Below are 14,536 nucleotides of genomic sequence, written 5' to 3'. Positions count from 1 at the left end.
TGGTTGTTACATAGGCTTACATACAACATTTTGGACCAGAAGAAATGTTTCAGAAGAGATGTATGGAAACTATTACTAATCCACTATTATTACTATTTTTCTTAACAATTAATACCATTACTTAGCCGAATAGATTAGAATTTGCACTGTACATAATTATCTAAGTGTCTAATTTCTTTTTATATCATCGCAATGTGTACTTAAGAATGTATAAATAATTATAGTTTTATACATATAAAAAAATGGAAAAGGTTATACATGTGAAAAAAGTACATGATATTTGTGAATTCCTTATCCAAATAAAAATAAAATTTTTTAAAAAATGAGGGTTTAACAGGAAGGATGGAGGAAGAACTGATCTACAAAATGGCTGAGCTGAAGCAGAGGTTCAAAAAATCAAATCACAACTTTAGGTTGCAGAACTAAAACTCTGAATGCTATACTGCACTGTGAAAAAAGGTCAAACTTCTTTCAGAGAAATGAAACAGACTGCAAATTACTGAACGTGGGGATCTAAGACTCCTGAGTGACATTCAGCCTGACGTTGAGAAGATGATATCACTGCACCATGCCCATCCAGCTCATTGAAAGGTGATAAAGCAATGAAGTACTAAATAGTTGGACTACTAATGTACTCTCCAAAATTGTTGATTAAAATTGTTTTACTTTAGTTAATTTTATTTGTAGCTTTATATACTATAGATCTGAATAATTTTTGCAATATTTGTCACTGCTTTGAATTTGCATTTCCTATTTTATTTCACTGTGCATCAAAAATCAAAATTCTTTATAGTTTTCATGCTATGGCCAGAAAGGGAGATGGGGATGCTGGGGATGTGTGGTCTGGGGCCCATGGGGGCGGTAACCCAAGAAAGTCTGGGAACCTCTGATATAAATCCTTGGAGTTTATGGTTATGAGATATTCACAGAGGCTGAACTCTCACTTCTATTATCCCGTAATTGAAAAAGGCATCTGAACAGGCTGCATAACTTGCAGGATACATACTTCTAATAAAATTATTCTTGAACATTTAAACCTGTGTACATACATCTACTGATGCCTCTGGACACATCTTCAGTGATGTTCCTGAAATCATCGGGTGTTTCGGGTCTTTCAACATCATACACCCTCCTCCAGGTGACCCAGCTGGGGCTGATCAGACCCCAACTTGTGTCCAGTTGGCTAGCTACTTATGACTCCATGGCTCCCCTCTTTTGAGCCACAGCCATCTTGAGGCCCTCTCTGCTGCACCAGTGGTACTGCGGATGGCTCTCCTCTTCTTCTCTCCCTCGATGCCCAAATTGCTGAAGGCTCGAGCTACGGAACAGGCTGTGAATCCCCTACAACCAACCTCCACTGGGAGACACCTCGCGCTCCATCCAGCGTGCTGACGGTTGCTGACCAGTCCTGCATACTTGGAGAGTTTCCTTTCAAAGGCATCTTCCAAGCGATCTTCCCATGAGACTGTCAGCTCCAGTAGCACCATTTATTTAGTAGACTCAGACACTAGGACAATGTCTGGTCGCAGGGTGGTGACTGCGATATGGTTGGGTAACTTCAGCTGCCGTTCGAGGTCCACCAACAGCTGCCAGTCCCTTGCAGAGGTTAGGATGCCTGCAGATGTTCTTTTGGCGGTTATTGGCTGCTCTGACAAAGGCAATGGTCTGCTTGGAGGGTAGGTTTGATAAATCTCTTGCTTATCCATGTTCCCTTTCATTTTCTGTGTGTATTGGTTTAGTAACAGTATTTTGCCACTTTGCAGCTCAATTTTAAAACATTAAATGATGATAGCAAAGGGACAGATCTGCTGTCCTGATACTTGAAGGTGCTCTGCTATTCTCAGGAAATATTAGGATTCCAGTGTCTGTATGGGCTTGAGCTCAAAGTGTGATGTTGCTCCTCTTTAACACTGGTAGATTCCTCATAGTAAAAAGGGCCATTGTAACTGTCTCCTCTATGGCCTGTCTCCTCTAGATTAAACTGACTGCAGGTTTTGCAGTCCCTATTCAAATGGATTGGAAAGGTTAATTAAAATGTTTAGTACCATAATTTTTTTATTATTTATTTTCCTTTTAGTTGTGTGTTAAATGATTTAGTATTTAAACTAGTGTACTTATATTTACAAAAACAGGTCCCAAGTTGTATTGACTGTGAATGCCAACATTATTTGCAAACTTCAATGATGGGTCTTTTTTAAAAAAAGGTGCCACGCATATAACTACTAATATATTCAACTTCTTCAGTAAGCATTAGAGGGAGGGGTCAGGACTATGTCTCTCTCCAATTTAGAATCTCAACCCACGGACCAGACCTATCTTTTTCTATTTTTACTTTGAAAATTATAGCATTATAATCACTAGATGCAAAGTATTCCCGGCCACAAACTTCTGTCACCTGCCCTGTCCCATTCCCTAATAGCAGATCAAATAACGCACAGACTCTCGTTGGGATTTTGACATAGTGATTAAGAAAACTTTCCTGAACACATCTGACAAATTCTATCCAATCTAGTCCTTTTACAATATGGGAGTCCCAGTCAACATGTGGAAAGTTAGAATTATGTACTGTAACAACTTTAAAGTTCCTTGCAGCAGTCCGTGATCTTTCTCAAATGTGTTCCTCTAAATCCCACAGATTGTTGGGTGGTCTGTAATATAGCTCCATTTTTTTACATGGTCAAACGTTTCTTATTCCTCAGTTCCATCCATAGTACATCACTAGATAAGTTATCTAGTCTGTCCTGACTGAGCATTGCCGTTGACATTTTTTCTGACTAGTACACCAGCCCTCCTCCTTTAATCCCTCCCATTCCGTTGTGTCTAAAACAACAGAACTCCGGCATATTGAGCTGCGAGTCCTGGCCCTCCTTCAACCAAGCCTCACTAATAGCTACAATATCGTAATTTCATGTGTTGATCCATGCCCTGGGTTCATCTGCCTTTCCTACGATATGTCTTTCATCGAAATATACAGAGCTTGGGACATTGGTCACACCATGCTCAACCTTTTGATTCCTGACTGAGGTCTGAATCAGTAACAAAAATTAGTTACTGATTAGAACTTTAATATATTAATACATAAAGATAATGCCTGAATTGTATAATACTTTGGGGAAGTATATTTCAGCATGCCTCTTAAATAAAATTTTGACTTTTTAAGGTAAGGCATTGCCATTATTAAAAGCTTAACAGAAAATCTTTATGTGAATGGGAATTCATTGCAGATTGAGACTTAAATTAAACTATCTATAATATTGCAAGACACCAAGCTATACTTTCTTCAATGGTGGATGTTTTACCTGTTTTCATAAAGCATTGGGGACCTGAACGTTTATACATAACAAGTGACGGAAAAACAAATTTATGAACACTCAAATTTTTTTTTTTTTTTTTAAAAGTGTCTATACATAATTGACAAGCAGTGTGTCAAATGAAAGGTAAAAGTAACTAGCTATCTGGCACCAGAGAATAGACTTCAGATTATGCAAATATGCTACAAAATAGTTTAAAAATTTTGTCTATTTTAATAAAATTAGTAGCAGAATGCAATTTTGTTACTTCCCCATCAAATTTACTTTTTGGTAGTTGAGTTGATTTGTTTTATTTTATCTTGAAAGAGAAGGAAAGCAACCATAATGCTGATGAAAAATGTGAAGCTTTTGAATTTAATGTCAGATTTCTCAACAATTTACCAATCTTACTTTCTGCAGGGACATATTCATATAACATTTAAATGTTTTATTCAATAAAGTCATTGATTTTTCTGTTTTTCCCTGAAAAAGGTTACCTTGTTTTATCAGACGAGTGGTTCACCGAATACGTTTATGAAGTGGTTGTGGATAAGAAGCATGTGCCAGCAGAGATTCTTGAAGTACTGGAGCAGGAACCAAAAGTTCTTCCAGCTTGGGATCCAATGGGTGCTCTGGCATGTGGAACCAAGAGCAATTTCATTCCACAGGCATGATTCACATTCAAAATACAAGGCAATTAAAAAGGTGCAAATTGTGAACTTTAAGGGAGAAGTATTTTTACTTTGGTTTTCTTTAGTTTATCTTTTAGTATTTACAAAGACACCTAGCTATATTGTAACCTTGACATAAACTGGTTAATATCTTTAACAAGAATGCATAGAATGTTATTAGTTCAGATATGTAACATTCCTTAAAATAAAAGATCCTGTTCAAAGTAACTTCTCATCAAATGGATAGGTGCTGTGGCAAATTTCACTAAAAGCTCAAATATAAATCCATCTTCTGGTCTAAGCAGTCAGAGGAAGATGGATAATCACAATTTGAAATAGTTACCATATTCCTCAGCAGTTCTCAAAACAAAGGTATTGATCATATTAGCATCTGTAGAACCAGCAAAGATTCCCAAAGACGTGATTATACCCTCTTCTAACCCACTGCGCAATTATTTCCAACTCTTATCAACAATTCAAATACTTTTTTGAAATTTTATTTAAAGATTCAGCCTTTTGTACTTTGTATAATCAATTCAACTTGCTAGTCATTTACAAGTTTTAGATATCAACTGATGACCAGTTAATACCTGCTTCATTGACATCCTATCTTAAGGATGCAAGAGGTCTGGTACTCACAGTGCCATGCACTTTCACAGTTCAGGTTACATGCTGACCTAAAGCATTGAGCAACATCATTCTGTATTTACTTTTAACCAGATTCAAAAGAAAGTAACTTCTGAGAAACTGAAAACAGGATGTCAAATCAAATGCTCAGATTGCTACACTAACAAGCCTACACCCTTGTGTAAATGTTGGTGCAGGCACTGTGCCCATTATCTACTCTAATGTATGTAAAGGGAAAAAGTAACAATAAGTTGCTATTGAAGTACTAGAATAAAGATGAATGTACAGTGTTATGAACTTTTATCTGTTTTTACTCCAGCAGTTTGTTGCCACCTGTCAAAGCAACACTAGATTCTCCTATGAGCTATTTGCAAGAGGTTTACTGTGCTTAAAATATAAAGTGTTCCAGTAAGGCTATCCAATGCTATCTGTTGGGCAAGGCAAGAAGTTGGGTGTAAGTTTTACATTACTGAAATGAGAGCTAAAAGTAGAACCAACAAGTTTATGAAGTTTAATCTATTGTTAGTAGCAAAGCAAACAATGTGGTAGACACAAGATAAAAGCTGAGAAACACCACATATTACGTCAAAATACTGGGGGCGGAGCCTCTCTCTTAACCTGGTGGTCACTGTGGTAGCAGGCCAATTGTGACTCCCAAGATGTTGATAGAGCTGAAGAGCAGACTATAACTGCAGGATATACCTACAGGAGTCAGTAAGGCATCATATCAGTTTAATCTTTGTAAAATCTTCCAGAGGGCAGCAATGTCATGAGGCACTATGATATCCAAGTCTTGCATACAGTATTCATAATTTTCATATTGATGTTGTTCCTTCATTAATTATTTGGAAAACCTGCCAGCCATTTCCTACCAAGCACGTTTTCTATAACATACTGTAGATGGGCAGCAAATGGATATCCAAGAAGAAATATTGAGAAAAAGGGTAAGACTGTGTTGGGCCATGAAGTACAGGTCTCCCCCTGCTATTCAAAAGTAGACCGTTCCTATGAAACCTTTCATAAGCCGAAATGGTGTAAAGCGAAGAAGCAATTACCATTAATTTATATGGGGAAAATTTTTGAGCGTTCCCAGACCCAAAAAATAACCTACCAAATCATATCAACTAACACATAAAACCTAAAATAACACTAACATATAGTAAAATCAGGAATGATATGGTAAATACACAGCCTATATAAAGTAGAAATAATGTATATACAGTGTAGTTTCACTTACCAGAATCGGGAAGACAGCGAGCACACTGGAAGGTTCATGAATTTTTCTATCATACAGTTCTTCGTAAGCACTCAAAACATCCTGCAAACCTGCCCTAAACCTACGCGCCCTTTCAAAATTAAAGTCATACTTTTCTGCAATCATTGCAGCACTGTCAATTGTAGCGAAAATCTCATGCAATTCAAAGCTATGGCAGCTTAATGCTGAGTGTAGTTCCCGGGAAAGGCGCTTGGTGGCGCCACTCACGCTGCTCAGGGTGTGCGCTGCCTCTGTAACGGCTCGCTGCAAAACAAATGCTGAACGCCATTTTCGCTTTTTGCCTTTTCTCATAAAAGCGAAAATCCTCTTCAGATTTCTTTTGGTTAGCAAAAACAGATACTATTGTAGGTCTTTCGTAAAAGCAAAGTGGCGTAAAGCAAACTTTTGTAAAGCAGGGGACACCTGTATTAGATTAATAAAATGATCAAATCATCTTAAATGACTGTTTCCTCTTGCTCCAGGATCTGTTTGTATTCATCCACTGCCTCTAAGTGTCAGAGTTTAATTATTTGTGTATATCATTCATGCAAGTGCTCAGGTGCTACATTTTAAAACATGATGATTTTGATGATATGAAATTCTTGCTCACTACTGGCCCTTTTCAAACATTATACCTGTTATCAAAGTTGCTGGTGAACACAGCAGGCCAGGCAGCATCTCTAGGAAGAGGTACCGTCGACGTTTTGGGCCGAGACCCTTCGTCAGGACTAACTGAAGGAAGAGCTAGTAAGAGATTTGAGAGGGGGAGGGGGAGATCCAAAATGATAGGAGAAGACAGGAGGGGGAGGGATGGAGCCAAGAGCTGGACAGTTGATTGGCAAAAGGGATATGAGAGGATCATGGGACAGGAGGCCTAGGGAGAAGGAAAGTGGGGGGGGGGAACCCAGAGGATGGGCAAGGGGTATAGTCAGAAGGACAGAGAGAGAAAGAATGTGTGTATATAAATAAATAACGGATGGGGTACGAGGGGGAGGTGGGGCATTAGCGGAAGTTAGAGAAATCAATGTTCATGCCATCAGGTTGGGAGCTACCCAGACAGAAAATAAGGTGTTGTTCCTCCAACCTGAGTGTGGCTTCATCTTTACAGTAGAGGAGGCCGTGGATAGACATATCAGAATGGGAATGGGATGTGGAATTAAAATGTGTGGCCACTGGGAGATCCTGCTTTCTCTGGCGGACAGAGCGAAGGTATTCAGCAAAACAAGCTTCCAGTCTGCATCGGGCCTCGCCAATATATAGAAGGCCACATCGGGAGCACCGGACGCAGTATATCACCCCAGCCGACTCACAGGTGAAGTGTCGCCTCACCTGGAAGGACTGTCTGGGGCCCTGAATGGGAGGAAGTGTAGGGGCATGTGTAGCATTTGTTCCGCTTACTAGGATAAGTTCCAGGAGGGAGATCAGTGGGGGGGGGGGGGGGAGAAACGAATGGACAAGGGAGTCGCGTAGGGAGCGATCCCTGCGGAAAGCAGGGGGGTGGGAGGGAAAGACGTGCTTAGTGGTGGGATCCCGTTGGAGGTGGCGGAAGTTACAGAGAGTTATATGTCGGACCCGGACGCTGGTGGGGTGGTAGGTGAGGACCAGGGGAACCCCATCCCTATTGGGGTGGCGGGAGGATGGAGTGAGAGCAGATGTGCCTGAAATGGGGGAGATGCGTTTGAGAGCAGAGTTGATGGTGGAGGAAGGGAAGCCCCTTTCTTTAAAAAAGGAGGACATCTCCCTCGTCCTGGAATGAAAAGCCTCATCCTGAGAGCAGATGCGGCGGAGACGGAGGAATTGCGAGAAGGGGATGGCATTTTTGCAAGAGACAGGGTGAGAAGAGGAATAGTCCAGGTAGCTGTGAGAGTCGGTAGGCTTATAGTAGATATCAGCAGATAAGCTGTCTCCAGAGATAGAGACAGAAAGTTCTAGAAAGGGGAGGGAGGTGTCAGAAATGGACCAGGTAAACTCGAGGGCAGGGTGAAAGTTGGAGGCAAAGTTAATGAAATCAACGAGCTCAGCATGTGTGCAGGAAGCAGCGCCAATGCAGTCATCGATGTAGCGAGGGAAAAGTGGGGGACAGATACCAGAATAGGTTTGGAACATAGATTGTTCCACAAAGCCAACAAAAAGGCAGGCACAGCTAGGACCCATAAGGGTGCCCATAGCTACACCTTTAGTTTGGAGGAAGTGGGAGGAGCTAAAGGAGAAATTATTAAGAGTAAGGACTAACTCTGCTAGACAGAGCAGAGTGGTGGTAGAGGGGAACTGATTAGGTCTGGAATCCAAAAAGAAGCAGAGAACTTTGAGAACTTCCTGATGGACAAGGGAGTCGCGTAGGGAGCGATCCCTGCGGAAAGCAGGGGGGTGGGAGGGAAAGACGTGCTTAGTGGTGGGATCCCGTTGGAGGTGGCGGAAGTTACAGAGAGTTATATGTCGGACCCGGACGCTGGTGGGGTGGTAGGTGAGGACCAGGGGAACCCCATCCCTATTGGGGTGGCGGGAGGATGGAGTGAGAGCAGATGTGCCTGAAATGGGGGAGATGCGTTTGAGAGCAGAGTTGATGGTGGAGGAAGGGAAGCCCCTTTCTTTAAAAAAGGAGGACATCTCCCTCGTCCTGGAATGAAAAGCCTCATCCTGAGAGCAGATGCGGCGGAGACGGAGGAATTGCGAGAAGGGGATGGCATTTTTGCAAGAGACAGGGTGAGAAGAGGAATAGTCCAGGTAGCTGTGAGAGTCGGTAGGCTTATAGTAGATATCAGCAGATAAGCTGTCTCCAGAGATAGAGACAGAAAGTTCTAGAAAGGGGAGGGAGGTGTCAGAAATGGACCAGGTAAACTCGAGGGCAGGGTGAAAGTTGGAGGCAAAGTTAATGAAATCAACGAGCTCAGCATGTGTGCAGGAAGCAGCGCCAATGCAGTCATCGATGTAGCGAGGGAAAAGTGGGGGACAGATACCAGAATAGGTTTGGAACATAGATTGTTCCACAAAGCCAACAAAAAGGCAGGCACAGCTAGGACCCATAAGGGTGCCCATAGCTACACCTTTAGTTTGGAGGAAGTGGGAGGAGCTAAAGGAGAAATTATTAAGAGTAAGGACTAACTCTGCTAGACAGAGCAGAGTGGTGGTAGAGGGGAACTGATTAGGTCTGGAATCCAAAAAGAAGCAGAGAACTTTGAGAACTTCCTGATGGGGGATGGTCCCTATATACTTCCCTATATACGTCCCTATAAATGTTTCACCCTGGAAACATTTCCTACAGCCATAGTCTTTTCACTGATGAAAGGGACGACAGGTTTTTTAAAACCTCCAGTTACCCCGTACACACAATGCCCAACTGTAGGCTACAACACCTTAGGCTACGTCAACACTAGACCAGATAAATCCGTAACCAAAGCTTTTTCTCTTCATTTTGACCCCCCATCCACGCTGAAACGGCGTTTTCCTCCCCCGAAAACGGAGCTTTTCTAAAACACTCTCCAGAGTGTTTAAATCTGAAAATGCCGGTTGACCATTGTAGTGTGTACGGGGTAACCGGCTAATTTTAAAAACGCAGTCATGACGTGCCGGAGCAAATGGTGGCGGCAGCACGGCATTTCATTGTTTTCCTGAATGCAGCCTCCAACACCACAACAATATCTGACAACAGATGTGTAACAGCCTAATGTAACATTGTATGGAAATACAAGATAACACTGATGCAGACATGTTTTATACATTTAACAAGGCACTTTATTTGTCATGGTCCCTTCTGGCAATCCCCCACTTTACTATTTACCTCAGGAATTAGGCTTCAATCCCCTCGTTTAATTTCCAATCATTCCCAGATTCCACTAACTACACACACAAGCTTTCCATCAGAAAATACAGGATAAAGACCCTGTGGTCACAACAAGGAGCTGCCAGTTCATTGGTTGACTCCAGTGTGAGTAACCTCGTATCATGGTTCTTAGGGCTGTTAGTTCCAAGTCTAGCATCGCTCCTGGATTCTCTCCAAACCCAGGACTTCGGGTAAAGACTCTCCTGGAAACTGATTCCACCCTCGCTACGGCGATAACACCTCCCGACTCTGCCCCGCGCCCATGTTCTGCACTTGGGTTCGTCCACCACCATGCTCGTGTAACATTATTAATGTATTGCTTGTGCAAACATTCAATAGATGCAATTGTCACTTTTGCCCATTAACTCGTTTTATTGCACGTTAAATACAGCAAAATAATACACAAAGACATGGCAAAAGTCAAGGCAGACAAATGAGGTAACAGGAAATTTCACTTTTGCCCTGTAACAAGCCTTATTGCATTTAGTCATAGCTGTCATCCCTTTCATCGGTGAAGAGACTTTGGCTGTAGGAAATGTTTCTGGACAAACGCGCACCAAGTCTTTCGTTTGGCAATTTCCTTTTAAGTTTTTCTAGTTTCACTGGACAAACGCGCACCAAGTACTGTATACTGTTTCCTCTTCGCTTGTTTTCTGTGTCCTGCGCATGCCCAGTTGGAGGAGATTCGTCCAAATATCCATTCCAATGTAGACGGAGGTATTTTGTAAAACGCCTGGTGTAGACACCTATCGTTTTTACGCGAAACCAGTGTTTTCAAAATTATCTGGTCTAGTGTTGACGTAGCCTCAAAGAATCCAGGGCTATTAGCAAACAATTAACAAACCTACAATGTAAGAATACAACCACTATTAACAAACATTTAACAAATCTACGGTTTTTAAGCAACACACATCAAAGTTGCTGGTGAATGCAGTAGGCCAGGCAGCATCTCTAGGAAGAGGTACAGTTGACGTTTCAGGCAATTTCCAGCATCTGCAGAATTCCGGTTGTTTACGGTTTTTAACGTATGGACACCTTACATGCTGCAGGCTCACAAAGAGCTAAAATGGCTCAAACTTTCATCTAATATTTTTACGAAGTTTAATACACCAGAACATACCATTCAAACTCATTTTGTGGAATAACTGAAACAAGCATGCCAGGGTCTAATTCTATTTTAACTAATTACTGTTCACTTCTGGTGTAAGCCATATTGCTTGTCAATTGCTAGCCAGTCCTGTGTCACTCTCATCATCAGATTTTTAAAACAGCACACAGATTAGGGCTATTTCTGAAACTGCAACTTGACTTTTTATCATATTCTCTTCCCTGTGCAGTCCATTTATTTTTGTGTGCCTGACGTGCTCTTTGTATGTGTTGTACTTCATTGCACTTTCTACAAGTTTTGTCTTTAAATCTGTTTTGGTCTGGTGTATGGGAGCCCCTGCCACTGCAGGAACACAATTTGTTTGGTCAAGCAGGTTTCTGTTTAGATGTTGCAATTTTGTTCATGTTCACTTTCATTCATGTTTCAGTTAGCAGTTTTTGAATGTTTTCTTGCAAGATTCCACAAACTAATCTCTCAGTGCATCATTAAGCCCATTAGTGAACTGACAAAGCTCAATCTCCTCAGTCCAGCCACGTACGCTGAAGGACTCCTCTTCCTGTTGATTAAGTTTATGAAACCTAAAGCATTCTGCAATCAACAATGGTCTGAGTTCTAAATGTTCCTGTGTTATTTTCACAATATCAGCAAAGCCCATTTTGGCTGATCTGGTTGGAGCAGTTAAACCTTTAAGCAAATTGTATGACTTTAAATCCAATGCACTCAACAAAACTGATAATTGCTTCTCATTGGCTATTTTATTTGCTTCAAAATACTGCTCCATCTGTTCCGTGTACAAGATCCAGTTATTTCTTGTGCAACTGAATGTATCTAGCTTTCCGATGTAGCCAGTCATTTCTATTTTTTTAAATTTATGATTTTTATCACCTGTTACTCACTGTTTATGAAAACTGAATTTGTCCTTCTGCCTTTTGTTTAACTCAATTGCCTGTGGCTCCTTTGCTGAAGAGACACGTGCTGTACTGTGTTTCTTTACAAACTCAATCATCTTGCTATGCTTTTCTAACTCGAATGTCGTGCTGTAGTTCAACAGGTGGGTAGTCGTCTCAGGTTTGTTTAAAACTTACTCATCACCACTGTAATGTTTTGTAACTCTAAAGCATTAAACTAATTGAAAACAAAAACATGAGGCCAAGAATAACAATTTTACTTTAAGTGAGGCACACATGTGTGATGTGGTAGCATCATGACGTATGTAATTCACTTATTTTTACATATAACCCGTAATGAATTATTGAAACAACAAGAATGCTTAATCAAACAATATATTATATTACTCAAATACTACTGAAATATTAAGTACACAATACCATTTAATGTATTTGAGAACTTGTTATAATATAGTCATGTGGTACCCAAAATTTATCTCACGATAGTGGTTCTTTTTTTTTAAATAGCTTTTATCAAGGAACCCACTTGCTTGACAAGCAGCTTTCAGCTTAGAACATAGAACAGTACAGCACAGCACAGTACAGGCCCTTCAGCCCCTAACGTTTTAATGTACTCCAAGATCAATCTAACCCTTTCCCCCTACATAGCCCATGACCTATTTTTTTCTTTTATGAACGTACCTACCAAAGAATCTCCTAAATGTCTCTAATGTATCAGGCTCTACTGCCATCTGTGGCAGTGCACTCCAGGCACATATCACTGTGTAAAAAAGAAAGACCTCTCCCCTCCGCTGTTCACGTTAAAAACATGTTCCTTGATATTAACTATTGCCACCCTGTGAAACAGGTTGCAGCTGTCCACTCTATCTTTGCCTTTGTAATCTTATACACCCCTCTCAAGTTACCTCTCATCAGCCTTTGCTCCAAAGATAAAAGCCTTAGCTTGTTCAACCTTTCCTCATAAGCATGTTTTCTAATCCAAGCAAGCTGGTATATCCCCTCTGCTCTCTCTCAAGCTTCCTCATCCTTCCTACACCGAGGTGACCATATTCCTAAGTGTGGTCGAACCAGTGTTTAAATGAGCTGCAATATTACCTTGTAGCTCTTGAACTCAATCCCCTGACTAATGAAGGCCAACATACCACACAATTTATTAACCACCCTTTCAACTTCCATAGAAACTTTGACAGATTTATGGATATGGACCCCAAGATCCCTCTGTTCCACCACACTGATAGATATTCTGCCATTAACCTTGTACTCTGCATTCAAGTTCAATCTTCCAGAGTGTATCACTTGACACTTTTCTGGATTGACCTCCATCTTCCTACTAAATCAGCCCAACTCTACATCCCAACAGTGTCCCAATGTAACCTAAAACAACCTTCTACATCTGCTATGAGACTATGGCGAGCATAAAATATAGATTCATGTAAATAGGTGGTTCATAGTTAAAGCATGTTTAGATGAACGACCCATTTCAGTGCCCTTTGAATGCTTGAATAAACAGCCTAGTTGTATCCCAACAAATGTTTCTTTCTCAACCAATGTCACTGGTCATTATCGAATTTGGCCTGTGGGATCTTTCAACTCAGTTGTTGTGTTACAAAAGTGACCAGTTTAAAGATGATGTCTTTAGTTATAAAGCACCTTAAAATATCCTGAGTTGGTGAAAGATATAATGTTAATTTGTAAATCATTGGATGTTACCTACCTGAGGCTTGGAGCAGTATGCATAAGACTTTAAGACATGGGAGCAGATTAAGCTATTTGGCTCATCGAGTTGCTCTGCCATTTCATCACGGCTGATTTATTATCCCATTCAACCCCATTCTCCTGCCCTCTCCCCATAATGTTTGATGCCCTTACTAATCAAGAACCTATCAATCTCTGCTTTAAATATACCCAATGAGTTGGCCTTCATAGTCGTCTGTGGCAATGATTCTACAAATTCACCACCCTCTGGCGATAAAAATTCCTCATCTCTGTTCTATTCATCTTATTCCATCTACTGTTGCAAATACAAATTTGTTCTTTTGGAGCCTTCCTCTCAGGAGTTAAGTGTTAGAGAGAAATTTAATTAGACATCGAACTTATCTATACTTGGGAGAAAAACAAAAACAATTTGGTTGCTCTTTTAAATGGCTAAATTTGTTTTAAACCAAAAACACAGTCCTTGCACCTATTACTGATAAGCAAAAATTATCAGCCCACAAAAGGTTGCTAAAATAAAGGAAACACCCTTCTTTCAAAGCATTCTTTTCTGACTTGGCTTGGCCAGTTATAAAAAAATCAGAGAAAACATGTGCATTAATTCAAAGTGTAGAAAAATTTAGACTGTTGATCTTAAAATACTTTTTAATATTTTAAAGTACTTTTTTCCTCTTAAAAACAGCTATAAATGCTTGGCAAGAAATTGTTATGTGCACATGACATTGTAGAAAAAGATTCTTTGAACTTGCTGCCAGTCACACATGTCCTGCCACCACAATTTAGCCCTTTCAGATAACTGTAATTTGTTCTATTCACAAATCACATCACAATAATTTGAGATATGGAATAAAATTTGTTCTCACAGAATTTATGTAGAAAAGTAAATAAATAATTTTATCTCAACTCCTGTACCTTAACATATGCGTAGATGAAGTTAGACAGAACAGTACAGCAGAGGAACAGGCTCCTTAGCCTACAATGTGCCAAACTAATTAAACTAGCAAGTAAATGCCTAACTAAACTAATTCCTTATGCTAACACATGTCAATATCATTCCAATCTTTTTTTACATTCATGTACCTATCAAGGAGCCTTTCAAATACCTATCATATTTGCCCCCACCATCACCCACAGCAGCACATTC

General features: G+C 40.4%; 1 protein-coding gene across 2 annotated transcripts in view; it reads left to right on the top strand.

Annotated features, from left to right (window-relative positions):
* Window positions 1-6,312, top strand: part of blmh (bleomycin hydrolase) — an 88,157-nt gene extending 81,845 nt beyond the window's left edge. Inside the window, exon 13 of one of the 2 annotated variants that reach the window (XM_063031108.1) lies at window positions 3,783-6,312. In XM_063031108.1, coding sequence (XP_062887178.1) covers window positions 3,783-3,964 — 182 coding nt within the window. In that variant the 3' untranslated portion in view covers window positions 3,965-6,312. The remainder of the gene's footprint in view (window positions 1-3,782) is intronic. The other variant, XM_063031107.1, reaches the window with a different exon arrangement.
* The last annotated feature ends 8,224 nt before the right edge of the window (window positions 6,313-14,536 follow it).

This window comes from Mobula hypostoma, chromosome 23, assembly GCF_963921235.1.
Source record: "Mobula hypostoma chromosome 23, sMobHyp1.1, whole genome shotgun sequence".
Taxonomy (NCBI): Eukaryota; Metazoa; Chordata; class Chondrichthyes; order Myliobatiformes; family Myliobatidae; genus Mobula; species Mobula hypostoma.
This window is presented reverse-complemented; position numbering and strand designations above follow the sequence as displayed.